A 26318-nucleotide genomic window follows, 5' to 3' on the forward strand; every position below is an offset into this window, starting at 1 on the left:
GCGGCCTGATGACGTCACGCCGCCTGTGTGCCTATGCAGGAAGAAGACTGAGATGAGCGGGCGCCTCTTCAGAGCAGCGGGGGACATAGGTGAGTACTTTTTTTTTTTTTTTTTAATGCCGGGTCCTATTGGGGTCATTTACCTGCCTAATGGGGACATTTACCTGTCAATTGGGGACCTGTGCTGCCTAATGGGGACCTGTGCTGCCTAATGGGGACATTTACCTGCCTATTGGGGACCTGTGCTGCCTAATGGGGACATTTACCTGCCTAATGGGGACCTAATGGGGACATTTACCTGCCTATTGGGGACCTGTGCTGCCTAATGGGAACATTTACCTGCCTATTGGGGACCTGTGCTGCCTAATGGGGACATTTACTGCCTATTGGGGACCTGTGCTGCCTAATGGAGACATTTACCTGCCTAATGGGGACCTAATGGGGACATTTACCTGCCTAATGGGGACCTGTGCTGCCTAATGGGGACATTTACCTGCCTTTTGGGGACCTGTGCTGCCTATTGGGGACACTTACCTGCCTATTGGGGACCTATGCTGCCTATTGGGGACCTGTGCTGCCTATTGGGGACATTTACCTGCCTATTGGAGACGTATGCTGCCTAATGGGGACCTGTGCTGCCTATTGGGGACATTTACCTGCCTATTGGGGACATTTATCTGCCTAATGGGGACATCTACCTGCCTAATGGGGACTTGTGCTGCCTAATGGGGACCTGTGCTGCCTAATGGGGACCTGTGCTGCCTATTGTGTGCACAGGAATTTATTCATAATTTTTTTTAAACTATAATCCGGCCCTCCAACAGTCCGAGGGACCGTAATCTGGCCCCCTGTTTAAAAAGTTTGAGGACCCCTGGTGTAGACAATTGTGGCGGACACACAAAACTTTGCCACATTTGGGCCATAGTGGTCTTGCCTTGTGCTGAGGCGCTGCCTCTGCTCCCTCGTTGTGCCGAGTTTCCTCCACTGGCTCGACGCACAGAGGTGCTTTGTAAAGCACTAGCACCACTGCTGTCAGGTGGAATGGAAAACATGATGGACTGCACCAGTGTGTCTTGGTACTCCCGCAGTTTACGCTCCCGGTTCAACGTTGGTATGAGGGTTTGCATGTTGTCCCGGTAGCGAGAATCTAGGAGGGTGTACACCCAATAATCAGCCGTGTAGAGAATGTGGGCAATGCGGCGGTCGTTTCTCAGGCACTGCAGCATGAAGTCAACCATGTGCTGCAGACTCCCAACTGCCAAAGAACCGCTGTCCCCTGCTTGAGGCGTGATCTCTGCCTGCTCTGCATCACCCCACCCTCGCTGTACATACTGACTAGAGCTTTGTGTACCTCCCTCCTGTGGAGAGATGTCTTCCTCTTCCATCGACTCCTCCTCATCCTCCTCACAAAGTGTCCCATGCCTAGGCCTTTGTGAGGAAGCACGTTGCGCAGACTGTCCAGAAGCAGATGGCATTTGGGACTCCTCATCCTCCACCTCTTCCAAAACCTCATCCCTTAGTGCTTGCAGTGTTTTTTGAAGCATGCAGATAAGGGGGACAGTCATGCTGACTAGTGCATCAACTGCACTCGCCATCCGCGTGGAATCATCGAAGGCACGCAAAACGAAGCAGATGTCCTTCATAGAGGCCCACTCAGTGGTGCTGAAGTGTGATCGGCACACATTGCGACTTGTTTGCGCCTGATGCAGCTGGTACTCCATGACTGCTGCCTGTTGCTCACACAACCGCTCCAACATATGTAACGTTGAATTCCACCTGGTGGGTAGGTCACATATGATGCGATGTTCCGGAAGGCGTAATCGGCGATGCAGAGCAGCAAGGCGCGATCTTGCCGTGCTGGAACGACGCAAGTGAGCGCACTCTATGCGGACCTTGTGCAGCAGTGCATCAAGATCCGGATAGTCCCTCAGAAAGCTCTGCACGACCAAGTTGAGCACATGTGCCAGACATGGGATGTGAGGGAGGTTGCCTAGGCCAAGAGCTGCCACCAGATTTCGGCCATTGTCACACACTACCAAGCCCGGCTGGAGATTCGCTGGCACAAACCACACGTCGCTCTCCTGCTTGATGGCATTCCAGAGCTCCTGCGCTGTGTGGCTTCGATTCCCCTATGAAATTAATTTCAGTACGGCCTGTTGACGTTTGGCCACGGCTGTGCTCATATCGGTCGTAACAGGCTCCTGCTGCGCTGTTTCAGAGGAACTTGAGTAGGAGGAGGAGTCAATATGTACAGACTGGATTCCTGCAATCCGTGGAGTTGGCAGAACACGTAGAGCGCCACTCTCCAGATCTGTACCCGGCTCCACAACATTGACCCAATGGGCAGTGAGGGAAAGGTATTGTCCCTGTCCATAGTTACTGGTCCACGCATCAGTGGTCAGGTGGACCTTGCTACTGACGGCGTTTAGTAGCGCATGTTTTATGTTTGCCTCCACATGTTTCTGCAGGGCAGGGATGGCTCGCCTGCTGAAATAAAAGCGGCTGGGCACGGTGTATTGTGGGACTGCCAATGCCATGAAGTCCCGGAAGGTGTCAGTCTCCACCAGCCTTAATGACAGCATTTCAAGGGCCAGTAGTTTGGCAATGCCAGCATTCAGAGCCTGTGCTCGGGGATGGTTTGCCGAGTATGGCCGCCTTTTCTCCCATGCCTGTGCTACCGATGGCTGCCGAGTGGCCTGGGAGTGTGAGGATGACTTGGAACGTGGTGCTGTGGGTGGAATGTCACAGGGTCTCCGGACAACAGTGCCAGAGGTTCTTCCTTGGCGATCCTGTGAGGAAGCCGAACCAGCTGTGTGTGAGCTGGAGGAAGAGGCCCCAACACGAGCTGAAGAGGTGGTAAGTGGTGCTGTACGTTGGCCTACGTCTTCAGTGTGTCTGTGTAACTCCACCTCGTGCTTGGTCCGCACGTTTCCACATATTAGTGGTATTGAGGTTGCTGACATTTTTCCCTCTTTTGACTCTCTGATGACACAGCTTGCATTTGACAAAGCAAATGTCATCTGCAACTGTGTCAAAAAAGGACCACGCACTGCAAGTCTTGGGAGCGCCCGTTTTGCCTTTTGAAAGTGGAATGCTCCTAACGGGTGCCGAAGTGGAGGCTACAGGCAACCAAGTCTGCCCCTCCCTCCGGTTTTGGCCGTTCAGGGAATCTCTTCCTCAGAGCTGCTCCCACCACCTTCCTGTTCCTCACGCCATGATGGGTCAAGGACCTCATCATCTACACTCCCCTCTTCAAAAACCTGATTCTCCTGGGTTGTCTGGCCAGCACCGTACGCACCAGAAAGTGGTAACTGAGTCTCATCATCATCTGATGCGTACTGAGGTGTGCTGACCATATGCACTGGCCCACCCGCCTCTTCAGATTCAGAGGGACAAAGAAGTTGCGCATCACTGCATACTCCCTCTTCTTCACATTCTGGAATGCTGCTTGGCTGGCCCCCTCTTTCCAAACCAACAGATTCCGAGAACAGAAGTAGAGACTGTGATGGCTCCTGTCCAGGGCTCTCTTGACTGCCTGGGCACTTTGGCAGGTGGTGAAGAGACAGATGGTTGCTCTTCGGTGCTCTGGCCCTGAGAGTATGTGGAAGTAATTGAAGTCGATGCGTTAGCTGCCATCCATCCGACAACGGCTTCAATTGGTTCCTCCCGCAGCAGTGGGGTACGGTGAGGTCCTACAAAGTTGCGCATAAAGGACTGTTGCCTGCTAAAACTGGGGGATGCTGACTCACTGGTGCCAACAGCAAGCACAGAATCCTGACGTCCTATCCCTGCAGAATCCCCACGTCCTCTCCATGCTGAAACTCCACGCCCACGGCTACGTGCCTTACTCCCTGCCTTCTTCATCTTGCTAGACTGAGAAAGATAGGCAGAAAAGTACAAAGGGGGCCTTTGTGTGCTTATTCCTGAACAGCTGGTTACAGGTATAAGAAACACTAATTTTATGAAGTGTGTGTCGACTACACTTTAATGGGAGCTAATGTGGCCTATGTGGCCTACACAACTTTCAAATGTAGTGTTTGGTGAACTTTGTTGTTTTTTTGGGGGGGAAAAAAACTAAAAGGATGTGACCAAAGATTTGAAAGTCAGAGTATCACCAACTTTCTGGAGCTATTACAATGCAGGCAGGTAACCTACAATGCAAAAGATGAGGCTCCAAAAAAATTGGGTAATACTAATCTGGCTGCAGCTGAAGGGCACAAGCCAGAAAAAAGGCTTCTCTATCTACTCCTATATAGTGTTTGCAACCAACCAATGTAGATGCATAGGGATGGATGCACACTAATAGAAGAAAAATGAGCTGCAATTCAAGAAAAATGTGTGAGGCAGTGACACGCTGAGCGGCCTACAACCAGACGTAGCTGCAGGACACACTACTCAGCGTGAGCTGCACTCACACAGTCAGAGACCTCTCAGACAGCCGTGAACAGTGCAGCTAAGTGCGCAATAGCACTGAAAGGCTGCAGAAAGGCTCCGCTGTCTACTCCTAGTGTTTGCAACCAACGTATATGGATACGGATGGAAGCACACTAGATATAATTTTTGAAAAATAAGCAGCTCAAAAAGAAAAATATGTATGATGCAGCAGTGAGGCACGCTGGGCGGCCTACAACCAGACGTGGCTGCAGGACCCACTCCACAGCGTTAGCTGCACTCACACAGCCCTTGCAGACAGCTATGAACTCTGCTGCTAGGCAAAAGAAAGCTACAGTGGTGGTTTATGTAGCCTGGGTAAAGCACAATATTGTTTTTAGAATCGCTATTTCTAACTGTCCCTTAAAATCCTCCACTGAATTCACAGCAGAGTGACCAGAAATGGCGGCGGTGGTGGCTTTTATAGTGCATCATGACATCATTTCAGCAGCCAATCACAGCCATGCCAATAGTTAACATGCCTACATGCCTAACAGGATGTGCCCACACTTCTGAGGATTCCCATTGGCTGAATCAAAGCGAGCGGGCTGATAGCATTATTGGAACTTCCGATTTCGGTATCCGATATGAAAAAAGTATCGGAAGTCAGTATCGGAATTCCGATACAGCTAATAGCTCAACACTACTAAAGAGTCATGAACAACCGTGAATGTACTTTCTGCTTTCATCCATTCTTTTGTTTCATATTTGTAACTGTACATATGTAATGTCTTAATTTTATAGCAACTTTTATCTGTATAATCACTGCCCACATTTTGGGAATAAATCGTAAAATTATCAGTTTGTCTCCATGCTCTAAGAAACTAACTATACGCCTTGTTTAGATAATCGCTACTAATTCAAGGGGTTTGCCACGGACCCTCTTAATTTAACACTGTGAATTAAGTAAACTGTGGATGGTGGCAGCGAGTTGTGTACGGTTGTTGCAGCTAGTTGGCAGTCCAGAAGGGTATTATATTCCTGAATAAGGGGGCTGCGGCCACAGCATTGATAATCCCCTCACTGCAGTAGCCCAATTGCCCGCGCACAACAAGCAGCCCTTCCGGCGACTAATTAACCTAGGTGCAGTTCCCTGACTGACCTTAGGGTCAGGGGGGGCGCCGGAGAGCTGCAAGTTCCAAAGTGGAACTGAGAAAGTGGGATATACATAAATCCCCGCAGTTCTTGGAAGGTTGTTAGCAGTGGTGGGGCATCCAAAATACCCCCCTGCAATAAATTGTTAGAGCAAGGTTAGCTTGCTGCTTTTTTTGTCACATGGTACCAGTGGAGGGATAACTAAGATAAGCCCCCACTGTACCTGTGACCGCCGTGTGCCGGCAGTGCGTTACGTCCCTCCGTCCACTGATACACCCGTGTCAGTGGTGGGATTGACATATTGGTGACACAGGGTCCGCTGTCCGTCACGTTTTGGTGGCAACGGGACCCCCGTTCGTCACGTATTGGTGAACAGCGGTGGGCTGTCCGTCACAATGATCTTTGGAGCAGGTAAGTTTTCCCTGAGTGGTACATATTGGGCCGTCTGAAAACTGAGTTTGATCTAGGACAGACATGGGCAAAAGTGAGGCCTGAGACAGCTGTGGGGCTGGAAATCAGAGGTCCCCTGGCCACATGATGCCCGCCCTGCCGCTCGCTGTTTCCATGTGCCCACGGCTCTGCATGGCACTGCTGACTCCTTTGGTGGAGGAGGGGCCTCTGGCCACTTCCTCCATCAATCGTGTCAAACAGCTGGCATCATTGCGTCAGCTGTTTACTCCAGAGAGTCTGTGCACTAAAGGCAGGGAGAGAAGCACAGCACCAGGGAATGGGACAAGGTGAGTATGTGGTCTTTTTTTATTTGTATGGGCTATTTGGGTGTGCATGGGGTGACAACATGGTGCTGCACATGGGGGGGTGACATGGTGCAGCAAATGGGGAGTGACATGGTGCTGCAAATGGGGGGTGACAGGGTGCTGACCGTGGGGGGTAACATAGTGCTGCACATGAGGGGGTGACATGGTTCAGCACATGGGGAGGCTATGGGGGGCAACATGCAGTGTATATAGGGAGGCTGTGTGGGGCAACATGCAGTGTATATAGGGAGGCTGTGTGGGGCTCATGCAGTGTATAGGGAGGCTGTGTGGGGCTCATGCCGCATAGGGGGGAGGCTGTGTGGGGCTCATTCCACATATAAAAGGCTGTTGTGGGGTTCATATGATATACAGAAGGGGCTCTGCTTTGGTTCAAACAATATATAGGGGATGTCAGCATACTTAATTCTGCTCAATATACAATTCTGATACAATTAATATTAATAAATTTATCAATAATATAATTATAAAATATCGATATTAATATTGAGCAGAATTAATTTTGGCCTATTGATTCGGCCATCCACAACAGTCACGGTCTTTCATGTGGCCCCTCGGGAAAATGAATTGCCCACCCCTGGTTTAGAACAATTTCAGAATAGAATAGAATAGATAATCCTTTAATCGTCCCACCATGGGGAAATTCAGAGCATTACAGCAGCAAGGCAGGAACAAGCACAGATACAGATGCATAAAGGCATTACATTGACAGTAGGTAGGTACATATACGAAAAAAAAAAAAAAAGATGTAACCGGACTATCACAACTTTGGATCTATCAGTTCACTGTTTGGGTCGTTCTCCGTTTTGGACAGTGCTGGTTATACAGCCTAACTGCAGCAGGAAGGAAGGACTTTCAATAGCGCTCCCTCTCACATTTAGGATGAAGTAGCCGGTCACTGACAGTACTGCACATCTTTGTCACGGTCTCATGAATGGGATGGGAATCATTCTGCACCATGTATCTCACTTTGGCCAGTATCCTCCTGTCGCCTACTTCCTGAACTGGATCAAGGGGGCATCCCAGGACAGAGCTGGCCCTTCTAATCAGTTTGTCCAGCCTATTCCTGTCCCTGGTTGATATGCCACTACCCCAGCGCGCCACACCAAAGAAGATGACTGATGCCACAACAGAGTTGAAGGATGCAAGGAGTGCCCCCCTAACTCCGAAGGCTCTCAGCCTTCTGAGCAGATAAAGCCTACTTTGGCCCTTCCTGTACACTGCATCCAAGTGATGGGCCCAGTCAAGCTTATTATTGAGGATCACACCAAGGTACTTATAGGTGTCGACTATCTCAATGTCATTTCCCTGAATGTTCACCACTACTGGTGGATTTTTTCCCTTGCGAAAGTCCACCATCAATTCCTTGGTCTTCCCGGAATTAATCCTAAGGTGGTTCCTCTGACACCACTCCTCAAAAGCTTGGTTAGTATCTCTGTACTCTCTTTCATATCCTCCTGTGATGAGGCCTACTATTGCAGAGTCATCAGAAAACTTCTGCAAGTAGCAGCTAGATGAGTTACACTTAAAATCTGCAGTGTACAGTGTGAAGAGAAAAGGGGCAAGAACTGTACCTTGAGATTCCCCTGTATTGCAGATCACCGTGTCTGACACACTGTCCCGAACCTTTACAAACTGGGGTCGATTAGTGAGGTAGTTAATGATCCAGGTGGAGAGTTGGAGGTCCACGCCAATCAGGCCCAGCTTGTCTCTCAGTAGACCTGGCTGTATGGTATTAAAAGCACTAGAGAAATCGAAGAACATTATTCTCACAGTGTTCCCAGGTTTCTCCAGGTGAGAGAGAGACCTATCCAGGAGGTGGATAATGGCATCATCCACAACAATGCCCGGCCTGTAGGCAAACTGGAGAGGGTCCCTATCCGAGCTCACTAGAGGATGGAGACGTGTGAGAACCAATCTCTCTAGTACCTTCATCAGGTGTGATGTCAATGCTACAAGTCTATAGTCATTAAGGTCTTTTGGATAAGGTTTCTTCGGAACTGGTAGCACACACGATAATTTCCACAGTTGTGGTACTATACCTATTCTCAGGCTCATATTGAACAGATATGTAATGATCTCACTCAGCTGGTGCCCGCAGGTTTTGATTAGCCTTGCACTGATACCGTCAGGACCTGCAGCCTTCAAAACTTTGTTCTTATCCAGTTCTTTTGCAACCTGGGTACTTGTGAAGAACAGACCCTGGCTCAGTTGACAAGTTGCAGCAGGGGGTGAGGTTATTGTAGCAGACAGGTGTGAATGGTATGCAGGGGCAGGAGCAGCCAGTGTGTGATTAAATCTGTTAAAGAATAGATTAAGTTCATTAAGCCCCTCTTTATCTACAACCATCCTGGAGACAGTCTGTCTATGCCCAGATAGACATTAGACCCTCCCAGACTTCATGAATCCTTTTCTGTGACAATTTCAGTTCAATCTTTCTCTTATAATTAGCATTTCCCTGCCTGATTAGATTCTTCAGATCTTTCTGCACCTCTCTCAGCCTGCCCTTGTCACCTGATCTGAAGGCCAACTTCTTCTCTTTGAGAAGAGACTTTATTCCAGGGCTGATCCATGGTTTATTGTTAGAGAAGCACCTCACTACTTTTGTGGGTACTGTGTTGTCTACACAAAAATTAATGTAGTCCGTTATACAGTGTGTGAGACCATCCATGTCATCACCATAGGAATCTTGCAGCACATCCCAAGTGGTTGTTTCAAAGCAGTCTCTCAGAGCATCATCACTCTCCTCAGTCCATATCCTCACTGTGCGAGTGACAGCAGGTTCTCTCTGTACAAGTGGCTTGTACACGGGTTGGAGATGCACTAGGTTGTGATCCGATCTTCCAAGGGGCGGTAGGACTGACGAGGCATATGCCCCTCTCACATAGGCAAACAACAAGTCCAATATTTTGTTGTCTCTAGTGAGGCAGGTAACATACTGTGTGCAACTGGGTAGTATGGATGCTGGAGACACATGATTGAAGTCTCCCGAAACCAGGAGTGCTTGGGGGTGAAGGGACTGCATCATGCTCACTGTGGATTGTAGGACCTCAGTGGCGGCATCAGCTTTCGCAGAAGGGGGGACATATGCAGCTATCATGATTAAATGCGATAGTTCCCTCGGTAAATAAAAAGGTCTCATGCCCACAGCTAATAGCTCAATGTCCTTACAGCATGTTTGCTCTTTGACCACGATGTGCCTAGAGTCACACCATCTATCATTCACAAATATCGCCAGCCCTCCGCCTTTCCTCTTACCGCTCTCCCTTGTCCTGTCCGCGCAAATGAGTTTAAAGCCATCCAACGAGACAACAGTGTCCGGAGTACCTTCGGTGAGCCAGGTCTCTGTAAACAGCAACATACTGCACTCTCTTAATTCCCGATGATGTCTGGTCAGCGCCGACAGTTCATCCATCTTATTCCCGAGTGACCTCACATTGCCCATAATGACGGAGGGAAGAGCAGGTCTATAGCGCCTTCTTCTAGCTTTCCTGAGGGCTACAGCTCTGCAACCTCTTCTCTTAGTCCTCCTTATTTCTGGTAGAATGTCCTCTGGTCTATTAGCAGCATGCTGCCTTGCTGTGTCCCTAAGCAGCAGTATAGATTCTCTGGAGTAGACAATAGGGTCTTTTTCAGTTCCTGGATTTCCCAACACAATAGATCCAAGTAAAAACAAGGTAAAAAGTCCATCAAAGGTCCAGGTCCTCTTATGTTTTGCCATAGTGCAATGTCCTTTGGAGTAACAATAAAAAAGAGAAAGGAAAAATAGAAAAAAATAGAGAAAAAAGGAGAGCAAAGAAGGAGCTACTGTAACAGACTGCCACTCCAGCGGCGTCAGGAAGAATTTGTCTGCACTACTAGTTGACTGCTGTTACAATTCCAAACTAGAGCAGTCCTTATAGGAGAAAAAACACAATAATTATACTGTATTTTCCCATACTTTCTATTCCTGACTGACCGCCACTGGAGTGGATTATAAACTTACGAAGTATATAAGCATATATATATGAAGTCTGGGATATGCCTATAGATGGCTAGTTTTCTGACTGGTTCGGATAACATGATACTTGATTTTAGGCTTTTTTTTGTCTAGTCTCACTTGAAAAGAGGTCAATATTAAATAAAGTCTCCTGATGAGTTGCCTTTGGTGACGATGATGAAACCCGTAGACATGAGAGGCTTGGAGAGCGAGTATGTATTCGTCACCTCATCGTATATACTGAAACGTGGGGTATGTTTCTTCTATTAGTTACCTTCTGACTAACCTTCAGGGGGTGTATTATGGGTATAGTTTTACATTTGGAATTAATAAACTTTAGTTTTATCATTTTGCCAGCAAACATGAGAAATGACAAGAGACAACCCCTTTAAGAAGATCCAATTTTGGTTAAAACAATTCCAACAATCGAAACATAAAAAAGGATTCTCTCCTATGTGACATCTCTGATGTTTATTATCAGTTGATTTCCAAGTAAAATATTTCCCACATTAAGAAAATGAAAAAGGCTTCTCCCCTGTGTGACTGCTCTGATGTCTAACAAGAACCGATTTCCGGTTAAAACATTTCCCATTCTGAACATGAAAAAGGCTTCCCTCCTGTGTGAATTCTCTGATGTCTAACAAGAAACTCTTTCCGGTTAAAACATTTCCTACATTCTGAACATGAAAAAGGTTTCGTTCCTGTGTGAATACTCTGATGTCTAACAAGCTCTGAGTTCTGCTTAAAACATTTCCCACATTCTGAACATGAAAAAGGTTTCACACCTGTGTGAATTCTCTGGTGAATAACAAGCTCTGTTTTCTGCCTAAAACATTTCCTACATTCTGAGCATGAAAAAGGTTTCGCTCCTGTGTGAATACTCTGGTGGGCAACAAGCTTGGATTTCTGCTTAAAACATTTCCCACATTCTGAACATGAAAAAGGTTTCACTCCTGTGTGAATTCTCTGGTGAATAACAAGCTCTGTTTTCTGCCTAAAACATTTCCCACATTCTGAACAGGAAAAAGGCTTCTCCCCTGTGTGAATTCTCTGATGTATAACAAGAAGCTCTTTCCGGTTAAAACATTTCCTACATTCTGAACATGAAAAAGGTTTCGCTCCTGTGTGAATGCTCTGGTGGGTAACAAGCTGTGATTTCCATGTAAAACATTTCCTACATTCTGAACATGAAAAAGGTTTCGCTCCTGTGTGAATTCTCTGGTGGGTAACAAGCTGTGATTTCCATGTAAAATATTTCCCACATTCTGAACAGGAAAAAGGCTTCTCCCCTGTATGAATTCTCTGATGTATAACATGAAGTTCTTTCTGTTTAAAACATTTCCCACATTCTGAACAAGAAAAAGGCTTCTCCCCTGTGTGAGTTCTCTGGTGACTAACAAGCTGTGATTTCTGTTTAAAACATTTCCCACATTCTGAACATGAAAAAGGCTTCTCCCCTGTGTGAATTCTCTGGTGGGTAACAAGCTGTGATTTCCATGTAAAATATTTCCCACATTCTGAACATGAAAATGACTTCTTTGCTTTAGGAGCAGTTTGTTTTTTAATGCCTCTTTTGCGAGTTTGATTTTCCTTAGTAGTTGGTAATGAATCAGAAAATGGGACCTGCTTCATAGGATGAGATGACAGATCTTTGCCATGAATGGATGATGGTATATCTAGAGTAACAGCAATCACTTCAGTTGTATCTTGTAGGATCTCAAGATCATAAGATTTAAAAATTGAAGATGTCAGCTGTCCCTCTGATCTCCTGGTACAGTCATCTGCTAAGATAAAAAAGAATTATTTTTTAATAAAATATCCTTGAGTTTTATATTTTTGAACATTTCTACTTAAATTGTCCATAAAAATGGCAAGCTATGTAAAAAATTTTATTTACCAAGACAATGACAGTTCACAATCTAATAGAAAACCTTGTTGAATGAACCAGTAGAGCGTGGTGTTCAAATGTTTTTTCATTCTGCCTCCCAAATATTGAATAAAAAGAAACTATTTCTCATCTCACAAAAAACAAGTTCCCACTCAGGTCCATCATCTGTCAATGGAAAAACAGAGGTTCTCACACTATTAGTAGCTCAAAGGCTGTTAAAAAGAAACAAAGTTTTCATAAACCAATCCAGCAAAAACCACTCACAACATTTAGGATCCCTGTATTTAGCAATATTATAGTGAGAAGAATCCACTTAATTTATGGTGTGTGTCTCCTGGAGCACAATCTGGGCACTATGTGACGGGTAATAAAATGGCAAATGTGTAATTTTCACTCTCCAACATCCACTGCATGTTAATTTCCTCGAAAGTGGCTGTGGAGTCAAAATATTCACTTCTCCTATAGATTATAACCTTCAGTGAATTAAATTATAAAATGTAATCACTTTATGGGGATTTCGACTGTTCTGGTTTTCTGTCATTTGGTTATATTAGGGCTTCTGCATCTGGTGTGTCCACTCCCATCTGGGATCTGTTCCTGCTGTCCAGCTGGAGTAATCTGCTCCCTACTTCAGCCAATTGGAAAGTACCACACCCTACTAAAGCTCAAAGCATATTGCCAGAATCTGACAGATACATCTATATGTAAGAGATGCTACTGGTCAGGTGCCTCCGGTGTCATTTTGCTGGATGTATTTTTTTTTCTAAGCCTCACAATAGACAATATTATAGGCATTAACAATAATATCAACACTATTATATGTATTTAGAAGAATCTATGACTATGACTTATCTGCATTTAGTGGTTACTACTCACCTGGGTAGTCATATGTCGGAATCTCCTCTTTACACCGCTCATCACCCCTCTCATATGTCTCTGTAGTATTAATATGGGTCAGATCTTCACCCTGAAACAAATATTGTAAAAGTCACAGACAGATGGAGAAGTCTCATCTATGATCAGCTCTAATCCTGCCATCTCCACCGTTCTCATTATACAAGTATAAAACATATAATACTGGTGGATAAAACAAGACTGAGCACAAGACCTTCACAGCCATCTACACATCATAGGGGAGATCTCATGACACCTTCTCTCCATCTACCTGATGATCCTGAGGAACATTGAGATCTTCTTGTTTACAGTCCTGTGGAAGAAGAGGACGGGGACATCTCTCTGGTGTTGTCTTCTTACTGGATAGATCTGGAAGAAACACATACAGGGACTGAATTCATTCTTTACATACAGATAATTATAGGCCGTGTGTATTTAGTCCTGTCTATTACCTGGTGATGTGAGGGGCTGGGGAACCTCCATCATGACGTCCTTGTACAGTTCTTTGTGTCCTTCTAAATACTCCCACTCCTCCATGGAGAAATAGACAGCGACATCCTGACACCTTATAGGAACCTGACACATACAATGATACCATCATCCCCCCGATCCCTTCACAGTGTTACTGTATAATGTCCCAGCATTCCCAGCAGTGTCACCTCTCCAGTCAGCAGCTCAATCATCTTGTAGGTGAGTTCTAGGATCTTTTGGTCATTGATGTCCTCATGTATCAGGGGGTGAGGTGAAGGCCCTGTGATTGGGTTCAGGGGTCTTCCCTCAGAAACAGGGTCCTGACAGCGCTCACTAGAGGTCTTCTTCACTACTGTGTAATCCTGGTAATGGAGAGACACATTAATAAATCTCACTACAGACATTCCCAGAGTCCTCACCTCTCCAGTTCTGTCCATCTGTTATTCCCATAGATAAGAATGATGTAATGTGACGTCATCAGAACTTCTCACCTCTCCAGTAAGCTGGAAGAGGATCTCTAGGGTGAGGTGTAATATCCTCTCCGCCATCTTGTCTCTGTCCATATCCATCCTTGATGGGTAAATCAGGAAAATTCTCTCATATAGAAGATCGTCACTGAGAGGATCCGATATTGTAGAGACCTGAATGAGAAGATGAGCCGATGTAACATCATAAAAATCCTGTGTAATAATACAATTACTGGAGATAATAAGGGAAACATATGAGGAGATTTATTATTGTACAGTATTTAGTTTCCTTCTTTACATCTACTAATAAAACCTATATATTTAGGCCACAGACAACAAGCAGTTTCTCCCTCGGAGTCGGCAGCTGAATACGTTCCTCATAGACTCATCTTCCATAACACTAATTCTCGTCTCATTACCGACACTGGAATCGGCATTAGCAATACTGCAGGAGATATTCATTACACGGGACAGGAGAAATAACTACTTCATGATGAGGACGACATCTTCATCTTCTACTACGGCTCTAGAAACATATTTGGCCAGAGTCCGTCACTGACTCCATCCCCACCGGCCGTCTATATGAAGGTTTCCCGTCTTCCCCGCACTGTATTCTTCTATCACGTTAGATCTCAGGTCTGAGTCACACACAGAAGTTTGAGGCTTTAGGCTGTGTGCACACGCTGCGGATTCTGCTGCGGTTCCGCAGCAGATTTGGCCGCTGCGGTGTACAGTACCATTCAAATGAATGGAAAAAAAAAAACGCTGTGTAGACGGTGCGGATTTTTCCGCGCAGTTTTCCTGCGGTTTTGAAACCGCAGAAAGAATTGACATGTCAATTCTTTCTGCGGAATCCGCAGCGGTTTCCTATCTCCACCATTGTGGGGATGGTGAAACCGCAGGGCAAAACGGCAGGCCAATCCGCAGATAAACTGCAGGCGGATTTTGCAAAATCCGCGCGGATGATTCCACAGCGGATTCCACACAGCCTTATAAAAGCTTTTTTGTTTCCACAAACATCACGGACAGAAATGATCTGATCCCAAAGTCTCCATGTACAGTGATTTATGGGGCTTATTTCTGGCCTTAGGCTTTCCTAGATTACAAGAAAAATACCAGAAAAAAAAACAGATTTTAAAATGTTTCTAAATAAAATTGGCTCCAAAATTGCCTCAGGCGTTTTTAATTGCAGCAGGATCCTACACCTCCATAGAGATTTAGACGTCAGGCTAAGAGAGGATTGGCATTAGGTCCTGGCAGCGAGAATCACCTTATTGTGGCTGCCAGGTACACACGAATTGGCCAATGTATGCGCTAAGCATTCTCAATTTTTCATATCTCTAGTGCAGTAATGCAATTCAATTTTCAGATTCAGATTTTAGCCTTACAGAGTGCTGCGTTTTGTTTAAATGTATATATGAGTTGGTGACTTTAGGAAAGCACCAGATCAGACATAAATTATGTTTGGATGTGACGGTCAATCTTGTGTTATTTATTACTAATATATGGGGCACATAGGTGGCATCACTAATATATGGGGCAGATAGGTGACATTACTAATATATGGGGGCACATAGGTGGCATTACTAATATATGGGGGCACATAGGTGACATTACTAATATATGAGGGCACATAGGTGACATTACTAATATATGAGGGCACATAGGTGACATTACTAATATATGGGACACATAGGTGACATTACTAATATATGAGGGCACATAGGTGACATTACTAATATATGGGACACATAGGTGACATTACTAATATATGGGGACACATAGGTGACATTACTAATATATGGGGACACATAGGTGACATTACTAATATATGGGGACACATAGGTGACATTACTAATATATGGGGACACATAGGTGACATTACTAATATATGGAGGCACATTGGTGACTTTACTAATATATGGGGACACATATGTGACATTACTAATATATGAGGGCACATAGGTGACATTACTAATATATGGGGACACATAGGTGACATTACTAATATATGAGGGCACATAGGTGACATTACTAATATATGGGGACACATAGGTGACATTACTAATATATGAGGGCACATAGGTGACATTACTAATATATGGGGGCACATAGGTGACATTACTAATATATGGGGGCACATAGGTGACAGTTCACATCTAAGCAACAGCTCTGGGAGGGTATTCTGTCCACATGCAAAACAATTGAAGCACAAACCATCCAAAAACTGACAAATTCAATGGACGAGAGAGTTCAGAAGCTTCTTTCCAACAAGGGGTCCTATGTGCAAATGTAACATCACCTAGAATAAAGTTTTGACTTGAAAACTGTTTGATTTCATTTTGTAATAAGCGGATAATGCTTATAATTTCACAACTGACCATTTTTTTGTTCAAAATAAAAAGATTGAAAACTCTGCTGTGCATAATAATTTGGAACATGCATTTTGAGTGTTTCTTATTTTTAAAAATATACTGTTTTCATAGGCAGTTTGTTCAAAAACATTGCAATTATCCTAGAATAGTAGATGACTGGAAAATAACAATTTAGAGAAAATATGAGGAAATATTTTTTGCATAACAATTTGGAACACAGTGTACTACAATACCAAAAATGTCATACATAATGTATACATATTATATATATATATATATAGTACAATTACATGCCTATACTTACATAATGCAGTTGCAATATAACCTTACAGCTTAATGTGAAAAATTCCTCCTAATTAATAAGTGCATATATACACACAATAAAAACTACATTACTGCCTAATTAATATATTGCATGTAATCGATTACATCAAGCATTTTATTATAATTTTTGCTATCAAACAATAAGTTTTTGATTACATGAGCTTTATGGTGTTTTCCTGTCATGTTTTCTGATATGGTTTCTGGTCTGTGTATTATCATTGCATTTTGTGCATATTCCCTTGTTTATTTTATGTATTGAGTAAATAATAAATTTTGAAGAAATTTTATGATCATCCTTTTTGCCTCTTTTTTTGCCATTTACTAATGGTAGCTATGGTTTATGAATAACTTTTGAGGTGGTATTTACACGTCTTGGACATTTTTTTGATATGTATAAGATGGCATATGCGGCTGACTCTGCAGTTTGATCTCATGTGGGAGTGACGACAGCAAATTTAGTGAAATGGTCTATCATCACTAAGAAATGTTCGTATCCCTGGTGGGCCGGCCCGATGGTTAAATAGTCTATAATCAATAGTTCTAAGGGAGCAGATGTCACTATGGTTTGTGTGGGGGCTCTCTCTTCTGGTGGTTTAGGTAATTCAAAGAAGGCAAGCTCTACAAGATTCTTACACTGCCCCCTTTAGCCGTGGATGATAAATGAAATGTGGCAACCATTGAAAAGTCTTGTCTGACCCCAATGTGCTCCTTCCTCATGGACTTCAGTGGAGATCTCGGACAGCAAGCTTTCCGGGACTACGACCTGTCAGGCGGCACCCGGCTCCGACTGCAGTTGTACTTTCCGATAGAGTAAGCCATTCTTCATCTGCAGACGTTCCCACTGGTGAAGAATCCGTAAAGTCTCTGGAGTCAGGAGTGCTTCTGTCAGCAAGGCTAGAGAGTCTCTTTGTAGTTACCCACTGCCTCAGCAGAGCAAGATCTCCATCCTCTTGTTGTAGCCAGACCAATTCATCCCAAGATCACCCCAAGATGCCTTCTTTGATCTGTGCCGGCTACCCATCGTTGTTCTAGGGCTCACAGCTTCACGTTCTCTAGATGTGCTAGGGGGTTATTGTCAGTGCGTACGAAAACCTCTGACCGGAAAGATACTCTGCGAACCTCTCCGTCCTTCTCAGTCATGGCCCACACCAACGCTAGCAGCTCTAACTTGAAGGAACTGTAATTGTCTGGATTACGTTCGGAATCATGAAGAGATCGACTGGCATAAGCGATCACCCTCTCTCTTCCATCTTGTATCTGAGACAATACAGCCTCAAGTCCATGCAGACTCCCGTCAGTGTGGAGCATGAATCATAGAATCATAGAATCGTAGAGTTGGAAGGGACCTCCTGGGCCATCTGGTCCAACCCCCTGCTCAAAGCAGGATTCGCTAAATCATCCCAGTCAGATGTCTGTCCAGCCTCTGTTTGAAGACTTCCATTGAAGGAGAACTCACCACTTCTCGTGGCAGCCTGTTCCACTCATTGATCACTCTGTCAAAAAGTTTTTTCTAATATCTAATCTGTGTCTCTTCCCATTCAGTTTCATCCCATTGCTTCTAGTCTTTCCTTGTGCAAATGAGAATAAAGTTGATCCTTCTACAATGTGACAGCCCTTTAGATATTTGTAGACAGCTATTAAGTCTCCTCTCAGTCTTCTCTTTTGCAAACTAAACATTCCCAAATCCTGCAACCTTTCCTCATAAGACAGGGTTTGCAGACCGGTCACCATTCTGGTCGCTCTTTTCTGAACTTGCTCCAGTTTGTTGATGTCTTTTTTAAAATGTGGTGCCCAAAACTGGACACAATATTCCAGATGAGGTCTGACCAAAGAGGAGTAGAGGGAAATAATGACTTCACGTGATCTAGACTGTATGCTTCTGTTAATACATCCTAGAATTGCATTTGCCTTTTTTGCTGCTGCATCACACTGTTGACTCATATTCAGTCTGTGATCTATTAGTATACCCAAGTCTTTTTCACATGTGCTGTCACTTAGCCCTATTCCTCCCATTCTATATATGCTTTTTTCATTTTTATTGCCCAGATGTAGTACTTTGCATTTCTCCCTGTTAAAAACCATTCTGTTAGTTGCTGCCCACTTCTCCAGTTTATTTAAATCTTTTTGAATCCTCTCTCTCTCTTCTCTAGTATTAGCTATCCCTCCTAGCTTTGTGTCATCAGCAAATTTAATCAGTTTACCCTCAATTCCTTCATCTAAATCGTTGATAAAGATGTTGAACAATACAATACATGGTTTGGCAAAGTCCGCATACGCCAACACGGGTGCTTCGGTCAATGCTTTTCTTTAGGTCCTGGAAGGCTTCCTCCTGAGGTTCTTTCCAACGGATGTTCCATTTCTTTGCGCTGGAAGGCGCCCCTCTCATTAGTTCTAGCAGCGGTCTGGCTCGACAGGCAGTTTTTCATGAAACGGCGGTAATACCCAGTCAGTCCTAGAAATGCACATACATCCTTCATGGTCTCCGGAGTGGGCCAATCCTGTATCACTGCGATCTTCTCTCGGGAGGGCTTCATCCATTCTGCAGACACCACGTGCCCCAAGTACTCGATTTGTGTGCGGAATAGATGACATTTTTGAGGCTTCACTTTCAGCCTGTGTTTCTGCAAGCGACTCAACACTTGTTCTAGGCGTTGTAGGTGCCCCTTGAACGAAGCCTCGTAGACTATGATATCGTCCAGGTACATGAGTGTGGCTTCGAAGTTTAGATCTCCCACACATCTTTCCATAAGTCGCTGAAAAGTACCAGGGGCATTGGCCAGGCCGAACGGCATGCAGCTGAACTCAAATAGGCCCATAGCCAAGATGAATGCGGTCTTGGCACGATCCCGTTCCAACATCGGTACTTGCCAATAACCACTGGCAAGATCTAGGGTGGAAAAGAATTTGGTCCTTCCTAGTGCTGACAGGGATTCCTCAATCCGGGTGAGATGATAATTGTCTTTTTTTACGGTACAAGCGTTTAACTTCCGATAATCTACACAAAAACGCAAGGTGCCATCTATCTTCCATACCAGCACTATCAGGGCATACCAGGGGCTTTGGCTTTCTCGAATAACGACATTCTGTAGCATCTGCCCCAGCATGCTCTTTACTTCTTCACATAACTGAAGGGGAATTTGCCAATACCACTTTCTTATGGATGCCATATTTTCTGTGGATATCTTGTATGTAATAGCCGTGATGCAGCCAAAAATCGTCTGCTTGTCGCGCAAACACATCTTTATACCTTTCCAAGAGGACTTCCACCTGTAATATCTGACCCGTTATACGCTCAGTCAACTGGGCTAGCATTTGCTCCAGGATCACTCGTCCTTCTTGGATATGCTGAGGGTCTCTCTGCTGCTGGGAGTTTACCGATATAGTCCAGTGGTCCCCTGATGAACTTTGAGCTGTACCGACTGAGACAGCAGAATCTCTTCAGGCAGGCCATACGAACCGGGCCACTTCACTTCTGGGACTGACGGTAATGTCCTGATCTTCCAGATTCACGCAATGTATAAGCACAGCTCCATCTCGCACAGTGGCCAGCATACGGGCCACCAAGTATCCGGGAGTTGTTCAGGGAAGGACGGCTACACCTGTATCTCCACTCCCTCCAGGGGGATGCGAGCTCAGACGGGCAGAGTGAGCACCGCTTGTCCAGGGGGGGGGGGGGGACAGTATGATTTTGGAAGAAAAAGACACTATCACTTTTCCAAGTACTCCCCTATCCTGATACGACTCTTGGGCTTGCGCTGCCCGTATTAACTGTTGGAAGATCTTCCTCTGAGGAGTGTGTGGGCTCCACTGCTTCAGAGTCTCATTGGTGGACTCTTGAAAGAGACTTCCAAATTCCTTTAAGACGTTCATTTCCAGGGTGAAAGCTTGTCCATTGCTCACTTCCCCCTGTGTCAACACCACACCCATCCATCCAAGGTCTTTGCCACAGATAGAGATCTGCATCCAAGCTACTCCTACAACCGGAATAGGCAGTTGGTTAGCAGCCATCAATTTTATTACAGGGCCTCACTCGGGTCGTCTGGCTTCAGGAAAATTTCACCTAAAATAGGCTTCCAGCATTGTGGTCACCTGGGAGCCTGTGTCCACTAGACAGCGCACTGCACGACCTTCAAACTCAGCCCAGACCATAGGACAAGAAGACACCAAATTTGCGGAACTTGCACAACTCCCTCGCATCTGCTCTGACTCCGAGCGGAATCCCCCCCCAGCTCGGAGCCCTTTAGTTTACTGGTCAACGGGTCTGGGTCGTACCGTGGCGCGTACACTCCCGCGCAAAGTGTCCGCTCTCGCCACAAGCACGTGAGGGGTCTCTGTGGACAGAGCATTCTGGAATCCCGACAGGACTCGGGACCTTCCCTGGCCCCGGAAGCATTTGCAGCCACTGACTTCTTCCTGACCTCAGCTAACTCTCCTTTTATATTTTGGAGCTCCTTCCTCATTTCTTCAATCTATTGGGGTTCAGCAATAACATTCACGGACACTTTCATACTCTGGACCTTCCCTGCCGAGACCGTCAACCCCTGCGCCTGTTCACGCGTGCGCGCTTCACTCCATATTTCTGAAAAAGTAAATCGGGGGTTCATCCGCACACGCTTGCGCAAGGCCTCTTTGGTCAGGGCGTCCCACAAGCCTGTAACTAAAAGGTCTGGCAGCATTATGTCCGTCGGCCCTAAACCCACACCATCTTTTCGTACAATCACAGCATTCAACTCCTACAAAGCATTCATATACTGCGTTACACTCTCCCCTCCCTCAGCATGCGGCTGAAGAGACGTGTCCTCAATTCCCCTACGTCCGTGGGGTCTCCGTGGGTTTTTTCTAATATCTTAAGTACTTTGTTAAAGGTATCACGCTCCCTGGGGGCCCTTAACATAACCGAAACTCTGGCCTCCCTATCTAACGACATAATAGCCACCTCGGGGTTCATGGCAGGAGTCAAGGGGTGCATGCTCATCATGCCCCATATGCGCTCAGTCCAGGTCCGTAACATGGTGTTATTACCAGTAAATTTTGGCAAATTAGACAGCATCGCCCCAAGTGAGATACTGGACCTGGGGCCACCCCCAACTGCTTGGTCTGCCACCTCCGTGCTGTTACTGCATCCTGCCGACTACGCCAAGTGTGGTATTCTAGCAGGAACGCAGCATGCAGTGATGAGCAGGAGAAAGAGCAAGAGTTAATAGGTGTTTTATGCAAGAATAAAAGTAGCAGTTTATGCTCCTTGCAGGGAGCACGGGGGTTAAACAGCGATAAACGGTACACAGACAATGTACAATAAACACTTTGCAGAGAGAATTGTGAACAAATAAAACATGTTAACTTATCAGTCCGTAGCTCCTAGATGGGGGATGTTGGAAAAGTCCTCGATGGCGGCATAGGTGGCGCGAGACGGCGTTGAAACGGTCCCGGATGAAGTTACAGCACAGTCTCTGTACTGAAGCGGTGCTCCTAGGCTGTTCCCGGCTAAGAGTCTCAGTCCTGGTACACTGTGGAGAATAGGTGGAGCACTCAAACACTGAGTGCGTAGTGTGAGGTTCGGGGGCGGAGGCCACAGAGGCGCCTTCGCGTTCAGAGTAGTGAAGGGGTCCAGCGGAGGATGGCGTGCTGGACCTAGTCGGGGACACCGGCCTGCGAGGACATCTGGGGACTACCATCTGAGGTAATAGGCGGTCAGGAGGCGCACAGTCAGCATGCGTGGGGAGGATGGGCAGTCAACCTAGCTGGATGCTGCGTCTGGCAGAGCAGAGATGAGGTCAGCCTTCTCCCTCAGGGTAAGCTCTGCTCCTGCCAAAAGCCCCGATTGTGCGCGCTTCATCCCCTTTATATCTAACCCGCCCCTTAAAGTCAGAAGCTCAGGTCTGTCCAGGTCAGAAAGGCTTCCCCCCAGCAATGATGGTGACAGACCCGACAGTTGCAGCCCAGAGACGTGTGAAGTAGTCCTAGCCCGGTCCTTCTTCCTACATCATCATTTGCAGCCTCCCCTCCGTAATGTGCAGCACCCCCTCCATCATTTGCAGCCTCCCCTCTGTAATGTGCAGCACCCCCTCCATCATGTGCAGCACCCCCTCCATCATTTGCAGCACCCCTCCATCATGTGCAGCACCCCCTCCATCATGTGCAGCACCCCCTCCATCATTTGCAGCACCCCTCCATCATGTGCAGCATCCCCTCCATCATTTGCAGCACCCCTCCATCATGTGCAGCATCCCCTCCATCATTTGCAGCACCCCTCCATCATGTGCAGCACCCCTCCATCATGTGCAGCACCCCTCCATCATTTGCAGCACCCCTCCATCATGTGCAGCACCCCTCCATCATGTGCAGCACCCCCTCCATCATTTGCAGCACCCCTCCATCATTTGCAGCACCCCTCCATCATGTGCAGCACCCCCTCCATCATGTGCAGCACCCCCTCCACCATGTGCAGCACCCCTCCATCATTTGCAGCACCCCTCCATCATTTGCAGCACCCCTCCATCATGTGCAGCACCCCCTCCATCATGTGCAGCACCCCCTCCATCATGTGCAGCACCCCCTCCACCATGTGCAGCACCCCTCCATCATTTGCAGCACCCCTCCATCATTTGCAGCACCCCTCCATCATGTGCAGCACCCCCTCCATCATGTGCAGCACCCCCTCCATCATGTGCAGCACCCCTCCATCATTTGCAGCACCCCTCCATCATTTGCAGCACCCCTCCATCATGTGCAGCCTCCCCTCCATCATGTGCAGCCTCCCCTCCATCATGTGCAGCCTCCCCTCCGTAATGTGCAGCACCCCTCCATCATGTGCAGCCTCCCCTCCGTCATGTGCAGCCCCCCTCCATCATTTGCATACACATTATACCTTACAACCTACACAACATGGGCCTCACTCCTTAATGGAACTAAATTACTCAAAGCCAAAATAACAATGGGTGCCTCAAGTCAGACTAGAGAAAACAAGCAGCAAGATTGGGCACAGAACTTCAAAGTAAAAGCTACGTGGCACACATGATAATAACTGCAGTGCGGTATAATACGGCCAGCAATCAGAAAAACAATCATACAGTAAAATACTAGAGAGACATAAAGTTACATTGGGAGGGAACAATAACATAAAGTGCCTAAATGCGTATACACACATTCCCAAACCACGAACTAAGCCATATAGATAACCCTGGCGGCCATGATAAATGTGCATATCAACTCTGCAATACCTGTAATGTGACCAAGCTGCTGCGGCCCACCCCGACGCGCGTTTCACCTATTATTCCTCTGGGAAGGCGGAGAGAGTCAGAGCTGTGCAGCCATTAAGGTAAGACGGCCGTGCACAGCTCCGAGAAAGCTTCCAGGCCCGACGTGTGCGCCGCAGACTTGCAGCGCATTAGTGCATGATGGGGCCCGATGAGAAGCACAAGAGGGGGGCCCGCGACCCCTGTGTGCCGCTCATCATCGGGCCCCATACAGCAATGAGGGCAGTAATGCCCTGATGGCGGCCCTGCCTGCAGGTGAATAGGGGAATATTATCATGTGGTGGAAGAAGGGAGAATTATTACAGTGGCCGGGACAAAGGGGAGGACATTACTGTCTGGAGGAAAACGCAGCCAGTGCACAGACACAGCCAGGAGTCCCAGGTGTGAATAAGGCCTATAATGAGTGTGATAACACTGTGTGTACAGCGCTGCAGAGTATGGAGGCGATATAGTAGGAGGGAGACATAGGGCTATGTGCACACGTATGCAGAAAATTTCTTTGACACTCTCAGTGCTGGAATGAATGTGTCGCATGGATTTATGTCTTTTTACATCAATTAAGGAATTTCCTTTTAAAACCTTGCAGGGCAACACAGAACTAGACCCCAATCAGAGGACCATAAAACATCCAGACTCCTTATCTATGAACTGGTCCAATGTTTATATTTATGTTTCTCCCTCTCCCATATTGATAGTTCTGCTTCACGTCACTTGTCTTATCTATTGCATTTTTTCTAGGCTGTATTGTGCATAAATATGTGACTTCAGATTTTGTATTAGTCTAGCCTGATGAAGAGACCTGAGTAGTCTCGAAAGCTTGCAATGTATTACCATCTTTTCAGTTAGCCATTAAAAGGTATCAACTACTGAGGACTCTCAATCCTGAATATTTTTGCATAAAAACAGGACTCCTTCCCAGAAACCACGCGGTTTTTATGCATTCTTTTCCCGCACGTCCCCAGACACATAGAAAATAGCCAGAAATGCGGAATTTACCACGAAATTAAAAAAAAAGTTTTGCGGTAAAAAATGCATCAATATGCACAAAAACGCATTAAAATGAATGGGAAGCTTCTTTTCAGTGTTTTTTGAGCAGATTTTATGGTAAATCCGCAGGAAAAAAACGCCGTGTGTGAACACAGCCTAACCCCATAGAGGATGAGGAGGACTCGGTACAGACCTCCACCTGCACAGCCGCAACCGGGACTCGAGGAAGAAGCCACAGGGGAGAGAGGAGCTGCCGGCCGGAGGGGCCTGGGAGGAGATGACGTCACCGGAAGGGGCGGGGCCTCAGTCCTCTGCAGGCTGCCAGTTTGCACTTGGAAGGTGAGTTGTGTAGTGGGAGTGTCAGTCTCTGGGATCTGCAGCCGCTCATTGGCTGTGCAGCTCCGTGCTTTGATTGGCTGACACTGCCAGGCTGCAATTGGCCTGACGCTGATTGGTGCATCAGGGCAGGGAATATGTGTGCACAGGACCTGTGATGAGGTCACATGAGGGGAGGAGTCAGGGGTCACATGATCAGGGGCCTTAGTGTATGCAGGACTCTGCTGTGCTGGTTGTCATGGTGCTGTGGATGTAGCAGAGCCGCGTGTGTACGGGGTGTACGGGGTGTACGGAGCGGAGCCGCGTGTGTACGAGGTGTACGGAGCGGAGCCGCGTGTGTACGAGGTGTACGGAGCGGAGCCGCGTGTGTACGAGGTGTACGGAGCGGAGCCGCGTGTGTACGAGGTGTACGGAGCGGAGCCGCGTGTGTACGAGGTGTACGGAGCGGAGCCGTGTGTGTACGAGGTGTACGGAGCGGAGCCGTGTGTGTACGAGGTGTACGGAGCGGAGCCGTGTGTATGGAGGGGAGCCATGTGTGTACGAGGTGTACGGAGCGGAGCCGTGTGTGTACGAGGTGTACGGAGCAGAGCCGTGTGTGTACGAGGTGTACGGAGCGGAGCCGCACGTGTACGAGGTGTACGGAGCAGAGCCGTGTGTGTACGAGGTGTACGGAGCGGAGCCGTGTGTGTACGAGGTGTACGGAGCGGAGCCGTGTGTGTACGAGGTGTAAGGAGCGGAGCCGTGTGTGTGAGAGGTGTGCGAAGCCGTGTGTAAGTGTACGGAGCAGAACCGCGTGTGTACGAGGTGTACGGAGCGGAGCCGCGTGTGTACGAGGTGTACGGAGCAGAGCTGCGTGTGTACAAGGTGTACGGAGCAGAGCCGCGTGTACGAGGTGTACGGAGCAGAGCCGTGTGTGTACGAGGTGTATGGAGCGGAGCAGTGTGTGTATGAGGTGTACGGAGCGAAGCCGTGTGTGTACGAGGTGTACGGAGCGGAGCCTTGTGTGTAAGAGGTGTACGGAGCAGAGCCGTGTGTGTACGAGA

At 46.8% G+C, this 26318-nt stretch overlaps 2 protein-coding genes across 2 annotated transcripts in view; both read right to left on the bottom strand.

The window, feature by feature from the left end:
• The window catches only part of LOC141047339 (uncharacterized), a 944519-nt gene that overhangs the window by 125469 nt on the left and 792732 nt on the right, over positions 1-26318 (bottom strand). The window contains 3 exon segments of the mRNA XM_073542400.1: positions 11512-11762; positions 14622-14628; positions 18156-18168. Of these exon segments, the coding sequence (XP_073398501.1) occupies positions 11512-11762; positions 14622-14628; positions 18156-18168 (271 nt within the window).
• LOC141047336 (uncharacterized) lies at positions 11933-25290 on the bottom strand. Its single transcript, XM_073542397.1, has 8 exons — positions 25133-25290; positions 14022-14171; positions 13719-13892; positions 13512-13635; positions 13331-13428; positions 13042-13132; positions 12175-12330; positions 11933-12061 (listed from the first exon to the last, which is right to left on the bottom strand). Exons 2-7 carry the CDS (start codon positions 14097-14099, stop codon positions 12251-12253), a joined length of 645 nt encoding a protein of 214 aa, XP_073398498.1. The 5' UTR covers positions 14100-14171; positions 25133-25290; the 3' UTR covers positions 11933-12061; positions 12175-12250.

The sequence above is a fragment of the Dendrobates tinctorius genome, unplaced genomic scaffold (assembly GCF_039654945.1).
Source record: "Dendrobates tinctorius isolate UK_male_01 unplaced genomic scaffold, ASM3965494v1 ptg000126l, whole genome shotgun sequence".
Classification (NCBI taxonomy): Eukaryota; Metazoa; Chordata; class Amphibia; order Anura; family Dendrobatidae; genus Dendrobates; species Dendrobates tinctorius.

Excerpts from the sequence above, each read along its gene's own strand:
- LOC141047336 (XM_073542397.1), bottom strand. The coding sequence starts at position 14,099 with ATGGATATGGACAGAGACAAGATGGCGGAGAGGATATTACACCTCACC. Across the intron at positions 13,893-14,021 it reads TCTTCCAGCTTACTGGAGAG|GATTACACAGTAGTGAAGAA; the intron begins GTGAGAAGTTCT and ends CTCCATTACCAG. Across the intron at positions 13,429-13,511 it reads CCAGCCCCTCACATCACCAG|ATCTATCCAGTAAGAAGACA; the intron begins GTAATAGACAGG and ends TGTTTCTTCCAG.